The sequence below is a fragment of the Corticium candelabrum genome, chromosome 1 (assembly GCF_963422355.1).
Source record: "Corticium candelabrum chromosome 1, ooCorCand1.1, whole genome shotgun sequence".
Classification (NCBI taxonomy): domain Eukaryota; kingdom Metazoa; phylum Porifera; class Homoscleromorpha; order Homosclerophorida; family Plakinidae; genus Corticium; species Corticium candelabrum.
In genome coordinates this window covers 8,150,998-8,167,164 of record NC_085085.1, presented here as the reverse complement: position 1 = coordinate 8,167,164, position 16,167 = coordinate 8,150,998, and the positions used below count along the sequence as shown (strand labels likewise).

The 16,167-nt window shown below is 41.5% G+C and overlaps 2 protein-coding genes across 3 annotated transcripts; one reads left to right on the top strand and one right to left on the bottom strand.

The window, feature by feature from the left end:
- Window positions 1-3,414: 3,414 nt before the first annotated feature.
- On the top strand, window positions 3,415-11,980 carry LOC134183927 (dedicator of cytokinesis protein 1-like). Of its 2 annotated transcripts, none has more exons than XM_062651527.1 (21): window positions 3,415-3,770; window positions 3,835-3,906; window positions 3,965-4,041; window positions 4,107-4,195; window positions 4,253-4,354; window positions 4,408-4,468; window positions 4,524-4,655; window positions 4,748-4,861; window positions 4,915-5,004; window positions 5,064-5,168; window positions 5,227-5,313; window positions 6,850-6,904; window positions 8,520-8,601; window positions 8,657-8,741; window positions 8,797-8,886; window positions 8,949-9,125; window positions 9,183-9,267; window positions 10,441-10,583; window positions 10,647-10,771; window positions 10,831-11,680; window positions 11,735-11,980. In XM_062651527.1, the coding sequence occupies exons 1-21, from the start codon at window positions 3,692-3,694 to the stop codon at window positions 11,792-11,794; spliced, it is 2,760 nt and encodes a 919-aa protein (XP_062507511.1). In that variant the 5' UTR covers window positions 3,415-3,691; the 3' UTR covers window positions 11,795-11,980. The 2 variants fall into 2 exon arrangements, with proteins under 2 accessions (XP_062507511.1, XP_062507505.1); XM_062651521.1 differs by having other exon boundaries at window positions 3,677-3,770; window positions 10,828-11,680.
- A 765-nt stretch (window positions 11,981-12,745) lies between these two features.
- LOC134190972 (uncharacterized) lies at window positions 12,746-14,881 on the bottom strand. The gene has a single exon (XM_062659532.1). It carries the CDS (start codon window positions 14,082-14,084, stop codon window positions 13,455-13,457), a length of 630 nt encoding a protein of 209 aa, XP_062515516.1. The 5' UTR covers window positions 14,085-14,881; the 3' UTR covers window positions 12,746-13,454.
- Between the last annotated feature and the right edge of the window lie 1,286 nt (window positions 14,882-16,167).

The following is a 16,167-nucleotide window of genomic DNA, read 5'->3' as shown; positions in this document are numbered from 1 at the left end:
GGTTGCAAAAGATTATCATTGCCATTTCATTTCATGTGAAAAAGTACTGTTATTGTTCTCCTAATCCTGTTGGTTATATTATTGTTGTTCTTGTTGTTGCATTGTTCACTGCTTGTCAAACTAGAATTTTAGTCAATGTCTGTTTCGATGACTACATTTAACAGATCTTTGGACTTGTTAACTTGCATTACTACAACTGAGTCAAGCAACAAAATAAACAAGAGAGCTAAATCTAGTAAGCAATTAATTGAGCAACTTTGAGTATTACAGATTGCCATGTATTTTGTTGTAGCTCAACTTTCTATCAGTTGCCACACCTAAACCACTTTCAAAATTAATTAATTAAATTTATGCATCATGCTAACTAAATTATGCTCCGCACTACTTTTATTTTCTGGGGAAACCCCTGTGTTGGGGGGGAATAAAGTCCTAAGAAGTGACCTAACAATGTGGCCTGCACCACTTACTCAAGTGAAGGCAGAACATGGATGGATGGTGTGTGTGTGTGTGTGTGTGTGTGTGTGTGTGTGTGTGTGTGTGTGTGTGTGTGTGTGTGCGTGCGTGCGTGCATGCGTGCAAGTGCGCATGCTATAGCTCAGTTGGTTAGAGAGTCATCCAATAGAGTGTGTACATTCGGGACATTGCAGGGTTGCAAGTTCAAGGTTCAAGTCACAGTGATGGCGAGCTATGGCATAACTTCTTTGGGCAAGAAGCTCACACAAAATTGTCTCTCTTAACTCAGGAGTATAAATGACTACCTGGTTTTTGACTGGGGACTAAGCGGCCATCGGCTGTGACATGACATCAGCCACTGGGGTCCAGGTGAGACTTCGGGTGCTCACATCTCAGTTGCCTTCACAAGCCGGTTCTCCTGTGAGTACCTGGCCCGGCTCCAGGACATTGCTAGTGCAGGCCCAGAGTTCTCCTGCAGTAGCGCACAGGAGCTCAGCTGTTAGCTGGGGCGTAACCAGTATCAGGCAGCTCCAAACTTTAGTTTAGTTTAGTGTGTGTGCACGTGTGTGTGTGTGTGTGTGTGTGTGTGCACGTGTGTGTGTGTGTGTGTGTGTGTGTGTGTGTGTGTGTGTGTGTGTGTGTGCATGCATGTGTGAGTGAGTGCATGCATGTGTGAGTGAGTGCATGTGCATGTGTTTTTTTTCTGTACCTGCATAGCTTCAAAACAGGGAGTCGCAGTGCCACCGAATTTTGCTCCCACACTCTGAATTGATCGAGCTCGACAGTGAAAGGCGTTGCCGTCTTCCAGAGTTCTCTTGGGATGACGTGATTTCTTGTTGATCGAACTCGTCTCCGTTTGCACGCGAATTTCTTTAAAACGACGCATCGGATCTCCACCAAATTTAAACTGCCTATTCCTGACCTCGGACGGTATGCACGGAGCATGTCATTTATTCCCGTGCGACGTCGATAAAAGCAAGATACTTTTGACTATATCCAGGTCTTTAAAAAGTACGTCTACTTTTGTTTGCCTACATACACGCATTGAATAGTTGCCATGTTTGTAACACTTGTTTACAATGGCAGCAACGTCTTCGAACAGACCGACGTCCAACGGGACTGTCGGAATAGCTGCAAGATAAGATGCGACTTGATGGTATATAAGGGAACTGATTATCCGGGGATAACTGCATGTGACTTCCAAGTTTCTGCTGCTGGGATATCTAACTCTGAACAGGAAACTCGATGCTAATTTTTCGGGAATGAGACACTCAGTTACATTTTCATTTGTCTTCAATGGGATATTAACTAACACATTTTAGTTCATTCGAACGCATGCTCACACCAGTCTCGTGTAGATCAACTGTATGAGTCGTCGTCCTTTGCAATCTTTCCAGCGATTGAAGATTTTTTGCCAATTGAAGCCGCTCTTCTAGTGCTTGCATTTTTCTCCAAATTATAGTTGCATTTGCATTGAATTCAACCCACATGTCCAGAACGAGACACTTTGTTACATTTTCCTTTGTCTTCAACTGGATATTAAGAACGAACAATTATCTAATCAGCCCAGCCCGAATGGGCTACTAAGCTAGTGCCCGGATAAGTGTCAAGTGTGCTTATTAAATCAAACAAATTTATAAGCTGGTTTATGCGTGATTAAGTGACCTAGGCACTTATCAGTAAGTAAGGACATCTTCAGTTGCATAAGTTGATTCCAACCTTCAAAAAGAAACTACACCTTGTGTTCAGTATTTGCAATATTGACACCCTAAAATGGAGCCTGTCAAGTTGTTTGTGTTTGATTTACTGTTCCAAGGCAGCATTACAGACAGGTGCTTGTTCTGACGTTTAGGAATGCAGTGCTATGTGTGCCTAATACAGGGTTGCCACATCTACAAAAAATTTATGCTGTAGTGTATGAATTTTGATGCAAAATAGTCTTCTGAAGAATAAGTGGTGTTTTCCCAATTTGACAGAGTGTATGCCTTGCTTGTATAGCAATTAGTAAGACAACCTCTACAGTAGTTGAATTAAGCAATAGGTTGGGAGATCGAGGCCACATCCACGAAACCGAATGTTTCAAGCGTAGGTAATCCACACTTAGAGTAAGTCTTGTGGAACTGACTGATTTAGTGTACATTTGTCTCTGTATAGTTATGTAATAATAAAGTCTTACTAGGCCACATTAGCAGAGAAATGTAATTTGACTTGATGAAAGGTGAGCCAAGTGTTGGCTGTAGATAGACTGGATGTGGCTTTATGGTTCAAGCTGCTGTGAATTTTTTTGTGAAAATGTTGTGGCATTCCTGCAAATATACATGCAAAGAGCTGAGACAGTGAGGAGTCGAATCATGACACGCCCACTTAGGGGCATGCCCATGTGAAGCATTGTGCAGAGAAGTTTTTGGTGGCAAATTTTTATATTTGTAGTATATGTAACAAGAAGAACAGCCACCTCCTTAGGCACAACCATATCCAATCTCTGTTCAGTGGTGATTACTCTTGCTGACATTATTACTACACTATGCAGTACAGTGTGTATCACTTTAATGCTTGAGCCACACTGTGACAAGAACTCTGTGTTATGCATAAATTGTCACTGTCATTGATGTCAGAGCATTTGATTTTGATGTGTGTGTGTGTGTGTGTGTGTGTGTGTGTTTGTGTGTGTGTGTGTGTGTGTGTGTGTGTGTGTGTGTGTGTGTTTGTGTGTGTGTGTGTGTGTGTGTGTGTGTGTGTGTGTGTGTGTGTGTGCATGCGTGCTTGCTCAATTGGTTAGAGAGCGCATTTGGAGATCTGAGACTTTGGGGTCATGAGTTCAAGTACAGGATAGGCACAGGTGTAATTCCTATAAATGAGTAGATGGTCATTGACTGGGGGTGGACAAGACGGTCAAGATCACTGGCTTGGCAGATCATCACGCAGCAGACGGGTGCGTGTGGGCTTGAGGACCAGTCCCGAAGCTGCGCCAAAGTCAGTGCTCGTGGATGCTCTGGCCAAGCACCTAGGGGCACATTAGCACGGCCTAAAACTCTGAGTAGCGCCGGAGGCCCCACCTAGAAATTGGCTGGGAGTGCTATCTTTAGTACTGTACTGAAGGGCGTATCCATTTGTCCATTTTTGTATGTACGTGTGCATGCATGCAAGGAAGTTATGCAACTTTTGTGATTGTTATGATATTGCTTATTGCTGATTATGATATTAAGATTTACCAGTATTTAGCAGGCATTGTAATAACATGGTTGCAACAATATTTAGGTATGGTGATATGAGAGTTGTGATGAATCGTCAGGTTTTGGATATGTGGAATTCTCTTGGTGGGTAGTAATTGACTTAGACATCAAGTGTAATCAAGGTAATGAAGATATTTTTGTTTGTCAGAGGACTTGAAGATGCGGTTTATTCCTGATCTTGTTGGTCCTTTCGTTGAAATGGCTTTGATTGATCATGATGGTGGGAAGGACAGTAAGACACAGTAATATTGAACACTAAGAGCTGATTGTGATTACAGAAATTCGAAGGAACACTATACCTGTTTTTATGAACATGATGGACTGTGAACTTCAATCAACTGGGGATTTTAGACGTGTAACAATTATTGCTGTGCTAAGTATTTATTCAAATGAGAGCTTGTATGTTTGTTATGAAAATAGGTTGAGTCAGAGCTTATTGATAAATTAGACACGTATGTGAGTGGAGGAGGTCGTGGTGATGATCGATTCAAAGATAACCTGTTCAAGATGTTGGCTATTACACAGTCAATGCAAATAAATATTTACTTATAGGCATTTTTTGTCAGTTTAAGTGTTGAGACCAATCGATATCCTGAATTGCAGAAAGCTGGTGTGTCTCAGTTTATCGAATCAATCACTCAGCTACTGTCAAGACTGTTGGATTTTAGGTGATTGCAACAGAATTTTTTTGTTTGGCAGTGTGACTATTGCATTCTTGAAGGAATGTTCCTGAAGGTGAAGAGAATCGGAATCAGAGGATGAGTACTATTTCAAATCTACTGGTAAGTTAATTGCTGTACTTGTTTTGGTGATAGTACTAATTTCTAGACTTTATAGCATTTGTATCGAGAAATGGAAAGGGAGGAGATGTATATTCGATACATTTACAAACTTTGTAGCATGCATTTACAATGGGGCAACTATACTGAAGCAGCATTTACACTCATGCTGCATGCAAAGAAGTTGCAAGTAAGCGCAAAAACTGTTGTGGATCTGTGGCGCTGTAACATTGGGAATTACAAGAAAATTAGTGGGCTTTTGGTGATGTCTCTGGTTTTTAGTGGCATGACTTTCCTGCTCCGCAAGTGCCTGGAAAATATGCTGAGGCTGCAACACAAAGACTACTGAAAGAGATGTTGTACGAGAACATTATTGAGTACTTTGACAAGGGCAAGGTATGTAACCTTGAGTTAATTTTTTCAGTGATTAAAAATTTTGTGGATTTCAGTTGTGGGAATACAGTATTACTGTGAGCAAGGAACTGGCATTGCACTATGAGACAGTTGTGTATGACTATGATCGTCTCAGTAGCATATATGTAGGTGCTGCCATTTCTTCTTGTGCTTTATCAATGAACTGTGTTTTGTTTATTTAAAGCAAACCATTGGTGAGTCTTTTCACAAAATTGTGCACAGTGTTCGAGCAGCCCTCTCATACTTCAGAGTTGGTTTTTATGGTCATGGCTTTTTGCCATCCTTGAAGGTGACATTAGTGCGAATGTACAACTCTGGTTACAATCTTTCGTTGTGAAATATTACAGAACAAGTTGTTTATATACCGTGGTGGAGAATATGAAAACATTGGTGACTTCAATGCTCGACTTACAGCCGAGTTTCCGAATGCTCAGGTTTGATTGAAGTGTAGAAATAGTTGTTACTGTATAACGTGTTATTTTTAGTGTTGTTTTATTTTCGGTAAATTTGGTGTGACTTTTCTTTACCTAAATTAAGATAACACCTAATTTTTTAAGTGCTGTACTCCTCGTGTAGAAAGGATAGAATGGAAGTAACTTGGATACTTCACAAACTCCCAGAAGTTTTGTGCATAGCAGATCAGAAGCTTTTCTTCGTATCAAATCGTGAGACTGTCTTTTAAAATGACTATGCCCATTAAATGTTTCCAAGTAGGCATGGTTAACAGCCTACATGTTGGCCTTGCTTTTTCTGTGCGCCAAAACCTGTTACTGCAGACTAATACCCCAGATACCCCAGATACAAGCAAGCAGAGCCATATATATATATATATAGTCTAGTTCAAAGAATCCGCTATCTCCAGAAAGACGGGGCTAACTAGTCTGTGCAAAGCGACTGTCAGAGTAGGCTCGAGTGTCCAGCCGGTCATCCCCCCTCTGCAGAGGAGAAAGACCAGCTGGAGACATTTACCACTCAAACGAACCGCCGACTCTCTATCCTTCAATCAGAGAGTTGTTCTATGTTTGTGCATCCTTGACCGAGGTGCACGTCGCTATTGGTGCTTCGGTAATGTAATTTCGCTTTGACGCAAGTACTTGCAGTCTAAACACATGCCATCCATGTCTACAAACAACAGGTCGACTCTTTCCAGCTCTTCTCGTTGTCTGTTTCTCGTTTTAAGAGCACTAGACTCAAAGGCTGGCCAACCAAAGGTTGACCACAACGTACACAGATCATCCTTGCACGTCGCCCTGTGTTGAGTGCAAATACCACGCTTTGTAGATGGACTTGTTCAATGCATGCAACCTGAGTGACTAGAAGTTGTTTTGCATGCGCTGCCTATTTCTCGAAGTAAGAAAAGGAAGACAACATGCAATTGTAGCTCACATGCTAACAAAATGTGATATTAGATTGTAAAAGCAATTGACTACTTAGTTACAAACGCATTAGCAGAGAACCAATAGCGTCAGGCATTGCTATCAGCAATTATAGTGAATGCACATGCATACACAAACACTAACCAAACGTGCAAAATCCTGCTTGGAGGATAGAGTCGGCGGTTTCCTTTGAGTGGCGAATGTCTCCAGCTGGACATCCGAGCCGACTGTCAGAGTGTCTCACGGTAGGCTTGTTGGAGAAATGACTGGCAATCGTGAGAATTGGGCGCAAATCGTGAGATTGTGAGACATGCACATAAATCGTGAGTCTCACAACGAAATCGTGAGAGTTAAGAGGTCTGGCATAGTGGTCAGAACTGCTTGCTTGGAGAAACGAGTTTCCCTAGAGCAACCCACAAACACAAGAACTAACGCCCAAAATCTCTTCTACGTCTGCCACACCAAATCTGTGCCGTGTCTTACCAAAATTAGGTTACACTGAAAGGTATTTGCTTTTGAAATGTCGAAATTTTTAATACATCGAAATTAACACATTGTACAGTATTATTCATTAGGTTACTGTGTTTATTTTAGATGTTAAAGAAAAGCACTCCACCAGACCAGGAGATTTTGGATTCAGCAGGGCAGTGTAAGTTTGAAAGTGATCTGAATTAAAAGTCACATAGGAAAATTACATGTATTCACGTTGTGTGTAACAATATGCTGCATACATCATCACAAGCAGTAGTGGCTAATGTAGTGGTTTCAGAGATTGTCAGATTAGTCAAGAGTTGTTCAAACGGTTTGGCAAATTTATGAGCTTGCATAATGGACTTTCCCTAACTCTCTATTTCAATGCCAAAGTGTATGAAAAATCAAAATCATTGCTAGGGTAAGAGATTTGAATTTGCGTGTTAGTGATGGTTTAGGGAAATACAGCAGCTAGAACCAAGAACAATTTCATTTCTATTCTGAAGTTAATACTGAATTTTATTCTCAATTGCAACATAAAACATTTAAACTCTACAAAGTTTCCGACCCGTTTACCTTTTAGGGCACACTTTGCTCGTCATGTTGTTGAAGATATTGAGCGACTTTGTACTTGTGAATGTGTTAGTTCCCATTTGAACGTGGAATCATAATACACTTAGTGTGTAAGACTAAGGTGGTGCAATGGTACTGAATTTAGCTTTTATTTGGGCCGCTATTAACCTTTTATTCAATACACTGGTACGTACAGTAAAAGTTATTGTTTTAGTATAGTAGAACTCTGCCTCGACCACCCCAGAACTAAGTTGTAAAGACCACTTTGAAAATACGACCACTTTTCGCTGGTTTCAAAGTTTTTTTGCATCTTTCTAATACATTGTGTAGCGGGAAATACGAGCACCTCGGTATTCAAAATCTCAACTAACTTTGTATGGTCCCAACGACCATCTAACGAAAATGCTGATGTTGAGCTCAGAAAAATCTGTGAAGAGGAAAGAACGGTTGTTTGAAGACTGATTGATGAGAGTGCCAAGCAGAGTCGACGGCGACTGCTGAAAAATGTTTATTAGGAAATCGCAAGTTCAGTCTATAATGAAAAGAAAAGACGAGATTCAAGAAGCTTACGAATACAATACCTACAAATGGAGAAAGCATCCGAAGAGACATGAAAACGTTGATCAATTGACATGGCACTGGTTTGAGGGAGCACATGCTAGAACCACACGTCGCTATTAAGTGGACTCATGATTCAGGAACTTGACAAAGGATTTAATTCAATTCTGTCAGATGTAATATCTCAAGAGGTGATTACAGGATGCTTGCATTAAGTCTAGGATGACTAGCAGTAAAAGTCCTATAGATGATTTTTACTGTAGTTATTTGTGGTATCAGATGTACATGGTTGTGCACATTGTACCACCACATACTATAGCAGCCTGTTAATTCACGTGGTTCCAATAGTCTCATGTAAACAGCCTCGTTTTGCAATGAACATCTGGGATCTGCTGCTATAGGCGTAACTTTGTCACTCCCATGCAGATTCAGAACAGAGACCACCTTGTCAATAAGGCCAACAAGATGTGGTTCGTATGGTGATCATAATTTCATGGTTCTACTGTAGTAGACTCGCACATTGCAGGAAGATTCCAGTGGTTGAAAAAAATAAATTGTCATGGACTAGTTCATTAAATTGGGTGTGTTCTACATGCAACAGCAATTACTGTTTTAGCTATCACTCAAACATAGTGGAATATGCTTTCATTTGTGTGTTGCAGATATTCAGACTTGCACAGTGGAACCACTTCCTGAAGAGCCAGACAAATTTCAAGGGAAGAACGTAGCTGAGGCAATTCAAGGGTTAGCGATTGAAACAGTCGTAGTATCCTATTTTGGACTTCCTTTTGTCATACAGATTTCATACACACAATGACGTACGTCAGTTCAGAGTTGACAGGCCATTTCATCGAGGAGTGAAAGACAAAGGCAATGAGTTTGCTGTCAGTTAGTTCAATTTCAATTTGTTTGTTGTTTCGACTTATATGGAAATTGTAGACTCTTTGGATTGAACGGACAACCTACCAGACAGCTGAAAGTTTACCTGGCATCTTACGGTGGTCAGAAGTCCAGTTTCAGCCTCAATCCGTATTCTTCAATTTTGTGGTAGAGTGAAAACAATATTTTTCATTTACCTTTGTCACTGTCAGGTTGAATTGTGTCCAATTGAGAATGCACTTGAATCAGTGTTGAATCGTAACAAGGATATGCAGCGAGTGATAGCACAATGCCAAGCTGATCCAGCTCAGGGTGTTATGTCTCTAGGTATGTCAGTCAATGGAGTTATTGATGCTGCAGTGAATGGAGGTGTAGCCAAATATGAAATGGTTTGTCATGTGCAAAACGAATTGCCAAGTTTGTATCAGCTTGTATTGCTGTTTCAGGCATTTTTTGGTTCTGAATATTTAAAGGCAAATGCTGATCATGAGGAGCTTGTTGCTAAACTTAGGGATGCAATTACTCATCAGGAAAGTATTGTTTGTTATCTAAATTTTTGTATTGTTTTGTCTACACTGTACATGTGCATTTCTGTTCCTGTAGTTTTAACATTATTGAATTTAGACTGTGTGCTGGTTAACAAATAAAGATTAAACTGTCCAAGTTTGTAGTTCTGACTGAGATTAACTAGTACATGTAGCTCATAGGAAAGGAAATGCTTGCATGTTTTTTGTAGTCAAGTAACTGTAAGTCACAGGTTATTTGTGATCAGAATAGTGGTTGTGAGGCTGCACTGTGCTGGTGTGGAACATGTTCTTAGTGAATGAACAATATTTGTTCAGGTCACTTTGTTGGTTACATTGCTACATTTGGTATTGATGACATTTTGTTATCTGCTTACCCAGCCTAGCATTCACCAGGCTGTTCTACTTGTGTTGTTTTTGCTCAATGGTCATTGACTATTTTGCTGATGCAAGTTAGATGTGGATGCTTGCAGTCACAGCATGCATTGAATGCACATTTAGTGAAAAGATTGGGCATGGCTATGGGCTTGAGTTAAGTTAACCAATGAATTGTATGTAAGATGCGTACAGTAATTTTCTAGCTGGGCCTAGTTTTTGAAGTTATGAAGTGGTTGAGACCATATTTGAGCACTGGTTCATCTACTTCTGTTCTTTGATTGTCAGACTCACTGCAGACTATGTAATGCAGTGTTCAGGGTTTCATACACACACACACACACACACACACACACACACACACACACACACACACACACACACACACACACGCACACACACACACACATCGGGAACCTTGGGATTCTCCTACCACAGATTAGGCACCGATGGCGTTATTTGAGTCAAGTTTAATTAACACCAAGTTGATTTAGAATGACAGATAGTCGAGAGTCACTGACTCAGTAAACAGGATTGAAGACTTCACAGTACCATGCTTGGAATGAACTGTACCGCTGCATATTTCCGTTTGTTGGCCACCTTCACACACACACACACACACACACACACACACACACACACACACACACACACACACACACACACACACACACACACAGCATACTCTTTCCCCTACCAAATCTCATCCTGTATGAACCCCTGGTGTTGTCTGTTTCTAATGTTGCACGAGGATGTCTAGTTCTGGTGTAGGATGGGATTGATATTCCACACGTATTTGAATAGGTTGAGATTTGCGGAGAGGCGTTGGCAGTTCATGGCCGTTATGCTCCAGAAACTCTTCAGCCTTTCCAGCAAAAGATGGTAGAAATGTATGAGCCATTGAAGAAGAAATATCCTCCTGAGAAAAGGAGTCTTCACTTCTTACGGGTAGTGTTTTTGTTATTGAATTACTGTTATTACTGACCATTAGGTTGCATTTTGTCTACAAAGGCGAGTTTTCGAAATCGATCATCACCTGTTCAGAAACAGCAACAGCAACAGCGGAGACAAGACTCAACAGAAACCTTGGCACGTCCAGTTACTGTGTCATATAGTGCATCGAATGTGGCAGATGGGTAAATGATAACTTACATTATTATGTGGTATGAGTTGTTTCACTTCCTGTGTGAAGTAGGGGACGAGGACATCGCATGTCAGAAAGGGGAGCTCGATCAATATTGGATCCTCTTCCTCCAATACCTGCAGCTGATGGTTCACCAACTCAAGATAAAAGGCTTTCAGAAATTCCTCGATCTAGTCCGGCAGCAACAGATGACCGGCCAAGTCTTCCTACCAAAATGAACAAGCCATCAAGATCACATACTCTGGTTGATCGTCATCAGAACAGGCATTCATCTGCAGACACGGTAGCTGGATTGACTCCCCCGCCTAAACCTGCAAGACCTTCTCCAGCTCGGAGCGCAACTGATTCTGCGGAGAAACGTCCGCCCAAGCCATACCGGCCTCAATCTGTCAATTATGGTGTCTCAATTGTAAATCAGTCATCACTAGATGTGGGTTTTGGAAAGCCACCCAAACAGGTCGCGTATTCTTCTTTTGACCAGCAATTATCACCGGTGGCACATGGTGATTTCCTTGCATCGTCTGCAGTAGTTCCTTCTGTTTGTGAAACACAAATAGAAGTTGATGTTGTAGATCCTAAGCCTGAGTACATTCCAAAGTTCAAAGTTTCAGACGTTTTACCAATGGATGGGACTTTGGACGAGTTTCCTAAACGGGAAGCGAATGGTCCAGCTGAAGGAGGTGCGGATACATCAGTTCCTCCTGCTAGACCACCTAAGCTGCACAGGGTGAAAATGGCAAACCAGGCTCAAAGCGTTGACTCGCTGCAGTCCTCATCTAGCGCCTGGAGTGTAGACTCTGTGGATAGTGTGGTGGATAGTGGTGCCCCTGCACTGCCCACAAAAACGAGCGTTTCTTCAAGGACTTCTCGGCTTAGTGAAGCTAACCTGCTTTCTCAAGAAGTGAGTGGTGGCTTGTTTAGCATGTCATCTTGTTGCTTAAAATGTTCTTTTTAGTCTGGAGAAGGCGTTTCAATTGATTCGACAGTACATCCAAGATCTGAAACTTATCTATAAGGAATGGCATCCGTGTGTGAGTGCCGTAGGTGTCCTTAGGTAAAGACTTGGATGTAGTCGTTCTCTTGTGATGTAACTTAGATGTTTTCTAATCAGGCAGCACAGGGAATTCATCAACATTGTTCACATTGACATGTATGACTGTGGTGGTGTAAGCTAAGTACAAATATAGAGAAATAATCAAAGGTATTGTGTAAGAAAGTTAGAAATGCTGCAATAGGCAGTTCAGTGCATGATTACAATCAGCATGGTTGATGATGGCAGATCAAACTTCAAATGGTCTCAAATTCTCAGTCTGGAGCCAATTGTGCGGTTGGCTTTTTTGCAACAATTAGATTGGGCACACTGCCGGCTGCAGAGTCATGTATATTCATGGCAACGCTACACACCCCAAGCGAACAGGTACTCCTCTAATGGTAGACTCAGCTACAGCGTGTATATGACAACTCCATCATTAGTTACGAAGGCAGTGTTATATTCGAAGATTGTACTTCAGAGATGTGACGTGTCTTAGATCAAATCTGTGATGTAAGCGTATAATATTAAGATGTCTATACAAATCACAATGAAGACGTAATTGATGAATTGTACAATGGGTGTACGAGGGCAGACACATTGGTTGTAAAGTTGTCCGTGTCCGAAGGTGAAACAAGAAACGTTGTGTATTAAAGTGCACATGCGTATGTAACGGACCAAATGCGAATCCAGACCATTCGCGAATGGGCTAGACCATTTACGAATTCTTATACAGGCTAGACGAGACGCGAACTGTCAGACAGTATTGCGAATCTAGACTGTTTGCGAATGGACTAGACCATTTGCAAATTCGCAAATGGTGTACGTTGACGTTTCAGAAAAAGGCAGGAGCCACAACAGATGGGGAGCTTACGGCGTTACAACACACCTGCAGTCAACAAGACACCGGCCGGCCGGTGAGTTCATTACACCAACATATCATCTGTGTTTCTTCATTTCTAATGATATCTCGACTTGCACTATACATTTAGAACTCTGGTGATTATTTAACATTCATTCTATTTATATATTACTGTCTAAGGCTAAAGCACAAGACAGATCGAGCACAAGCTTTACAACTTAGAAGAGTAGCAACAATAGGTTACGCTAGCAAATTACCTAACTAAGGTAAATGACAAATTTTCGAGAACATGGGCACACACAGACACACACACACACACACACACACACACACACACACACACACACACAATGAGTACAGTAGGAGAGAACAAGGGAGACATAATAAGTATTTAGACACATCCGCAGGTGCTGTTTAATTTGATCTGTCCAAACAGCTGTGGCAGGACCAAGTTGCCTGATGAACAATCCTGGCTCTTTCTTTGGGACGTGACACACACTTCACATGAAACCAGTTGTTGCAGCTGTTGCACTGGGTCATCTTACATCCTGGCAAGTGGCTAAAGCAGGTGCAGTGGATGCTAATTTGTACCTTAGTTTCAACTGCCCTCCTCACTGACAGCTTTGACTCGGGAAATGGAGTCATAGTTCCAGACTCTAAACGTTGGTGGAGATGGCGACGTAAAGAATGCTCTGAATAACTTGTGCTGCTTGGCTCTACACCATAGCAAATGGAAGTGGCAAAGGCTATCACGAAAAGGCCGCAGTTTCCTTTTCCTAGCCGCTACTGTTGAACCGATTTGATGATCGTTCTAATTTTTCCATCGTCATCTGCCACCAACCTGTAGAGATCTGACAGCTGGCTTCGAAGAGAAAGGCTAAGATGTCCACTTGACAGGCTGTCAAAAATCTCAACACAAGTTGGATTGAATATTCCAACTGTCGACGTTAACCAGTGAAGACAGTCGCTGTTGTGAATTTGGACAGCTCCTACATCAGCTGGAGCAAACCCTACTGTAGATGTTCCGATGAGTGGTGACAGCAAACCACCTACATTTGGAAATTGCTTTTTCAGCAATTCTTGTGCTGCTGAAATGTGTTGGTCGTTCAACCATTCAGAGTTTATTAGATGTTGTTCATCTTCTAGGGTTAAGTGCATTAGAGGCAACCACATCTTACCGGTAATTGGATTGACTTCATCAGTATCTTCATCACTGCTATCCAGTGTAACTGTGCGTGATTTATCAACTATTGTGCTATTGCAGCACCTTCCACGATGGCAGCTTGGAGAACACAGTTGCTGTTTTCGACGACAAATGCATCTCTTCAACACGGCACAACCATCATGACATCCACACTGTGTTACAGGCCCCATTGATAGCATACTTGGTGGACTTTTTTGGTAGTCAGCCATTGTATCACTGCTTTTACCTGGCTCCGAGGCTGGTGAAGTTGTTGGAGCACTTAGCTCTTTTCTATTGGAAACTGTCACTGTACGTTGCTCAGTTCCTGCTTGGCCAGTAGACGATGTCCTTTCTGGAGAAGTTAAAGGGACGGTAACTATATGTGGGGACGTTGTAGTGTTTGTTAGAGCACTAGACGAAAAAGTTGGTGGAATTGTGATGGGTCTTTTAAAAGAATGATGATATTGTTCCCTGCATTGACAAAGATACTTTACTTGGTTGCCGGAGTTTTTTGAGGAGAGGTGATGTGTTTGGCTGTGTTATAGAGGAGACAAATGATGTAGGTTCTGGGTCCTGGTGTTGAAGAAGGATGAAGTTCTGGGTTGAGTGTCTCTAGAATCAAGGACAAGTGATGTCGTTGTTTGACTTGATTGAACTAATGTACATGCATTAGATTGGGTTTTCGTTGTGCAGACAGCTGTGGCAAAAGTAGACACAAATGTTGTATTGGAGAGATGTTGGAGTAAGTCTAAGTGTTGTAGTGGAGACAGAAGTTGTAGTATTTGATGGAGCTTCAAAGGATGCAGATGTCGCAGATACAGATTGATGTCCTTGCTTTCGTTTGGTTGTTGCACATGTTTTGGAGATGTTTCATTCTTGCAGTGCTTGCCATGATGGCATTTGCTGTGGCAAGAACCACCACTTCGGACACAAGGACACGCTCTAGCCAGCAGACAACCCTTTTTGCATTTGCAATGGTATGCTACACGTTTTCCTTGTCTTGGTCGGGCCAGTCTTGCTGCTTCTCGTAATGAAATTTGGCTATCACTTTGCCAGTTGTTGTCATCGAGACCTTCAATTTCCCAGAATACTTCTTCAAGGTGTTTTCATCATCCAGCCTGTCTATAAATCCATGCAATGACCAGTTTGAGAATTATGTTCCTCACTTGTTGGAAAACAATTTGAATTGCTACACTTACCTCAAACGGTACGAGAATCGCTTAGTCCCTTTAACTTCAACTATTACAGCTGGCAGCCTTGGAAGATCAGAAGATGTTCGGTCTTGAGTTGGAATCTTGTCCGTGACATATTCTCCTACAACGTGAGCTTGTAGGCACACAGGCTTGTTTCTTGTCTGCTTCTTTATTTGATTTTGAGCTGCTTGTTTGTAGTGCACTAATGCTCTTTTCCTCTTCTGAACATGCTGTGCACTTGTCCCTAACCAGCCATCTGATGTAGCAAGTAAGATTTAATTAACACATGCACATCAATGTGTGTAGTATTTTGTACCTCTGGTGTCATCATCACTAGTGACAATTTCAGAAGCACATTGAACAGTAGAACTCTCAATGACACTATCATCAGACGGTACACACACATACTGGTATTCATCTGAATGAACAGTATTTACACAGTCACTCAAGCATGGTCTTAAGACTGTTGTTGGGTGTCACCTCACCTTCACTACTCTCCACTGTCTTGACACCTTCAAGACTATCTTTAGCAGGACCAAACTCTATTCTTCTCTCAATTGAAGGGTCATAGAAATCACCTGCAAACACATCACACACATCAAGATGTGTGTGTGTGTGTGTGTGTGTGTGTGTGTGTGTGTGTTTGTGTTTGTGTCAACAAGATGAACACATTTTTTCTGTTGGCAGACCTTTACTTTCTGAGATTGTACTGACATTGTCTTCACTGGCAATAAACTCAAAATCATTATGGCAATTGTCACTCTTGTTCTTAGCAGCAGCATCACTAACACCAACTACTGGTACTGGTACATCAGAAACTTGAAGTTACCATCACATTTAAGCATGTACGTATGTAACTATGTTTCACACCTTCATTACTTTATGAACAGTACTGGCATTGTCAACCACATCACTGGCATCAAACTCAAATTCATTGATAATGGGAGCACCATCAATATCAACTAGTTTACAATATAAAATTAATGGAAACTCTACAGTACACAAAATCTGTATCTTTAGTTATATGTAACAATATATCCATCTATCCATGACTTATATCCGTCCATTTATCCATCCATCCATCTATCCATTCACCTATCCATTGATCCATCTGTCCACA

Bases quoted from the DNA above. Each gene is read 5' to 3' on its own strand.
- LOC134183927 (XM_062651521.1), top strand. From the start codon at position 3,692: ATGGTTGCAACAATATTTAGGTATGGTGATATGAGAGTTGTGATGAAT. The intron at 3,771-3,834 runs GTGGGTAGTAAT...TTTGTTTGTCAG, and splicing joins GGATATGTGGAATTCTCTTG to AGGACTTGAAGATGCGGTTT. The intron at 3,907-3,964 runs GTGGGAAGGACA...TTGTGATTACAG, and splicing joins GGCTTTGATTGATCATGATG to AAATTCGAAGGAACACTATA.
- LOC134190972 (XM_062659532.1), bottom strand. From the start codon at position 14,084: ATGGCTGACTACCAAAAAAGTCCACCAAGTATGCTATCAATGGGGCCT.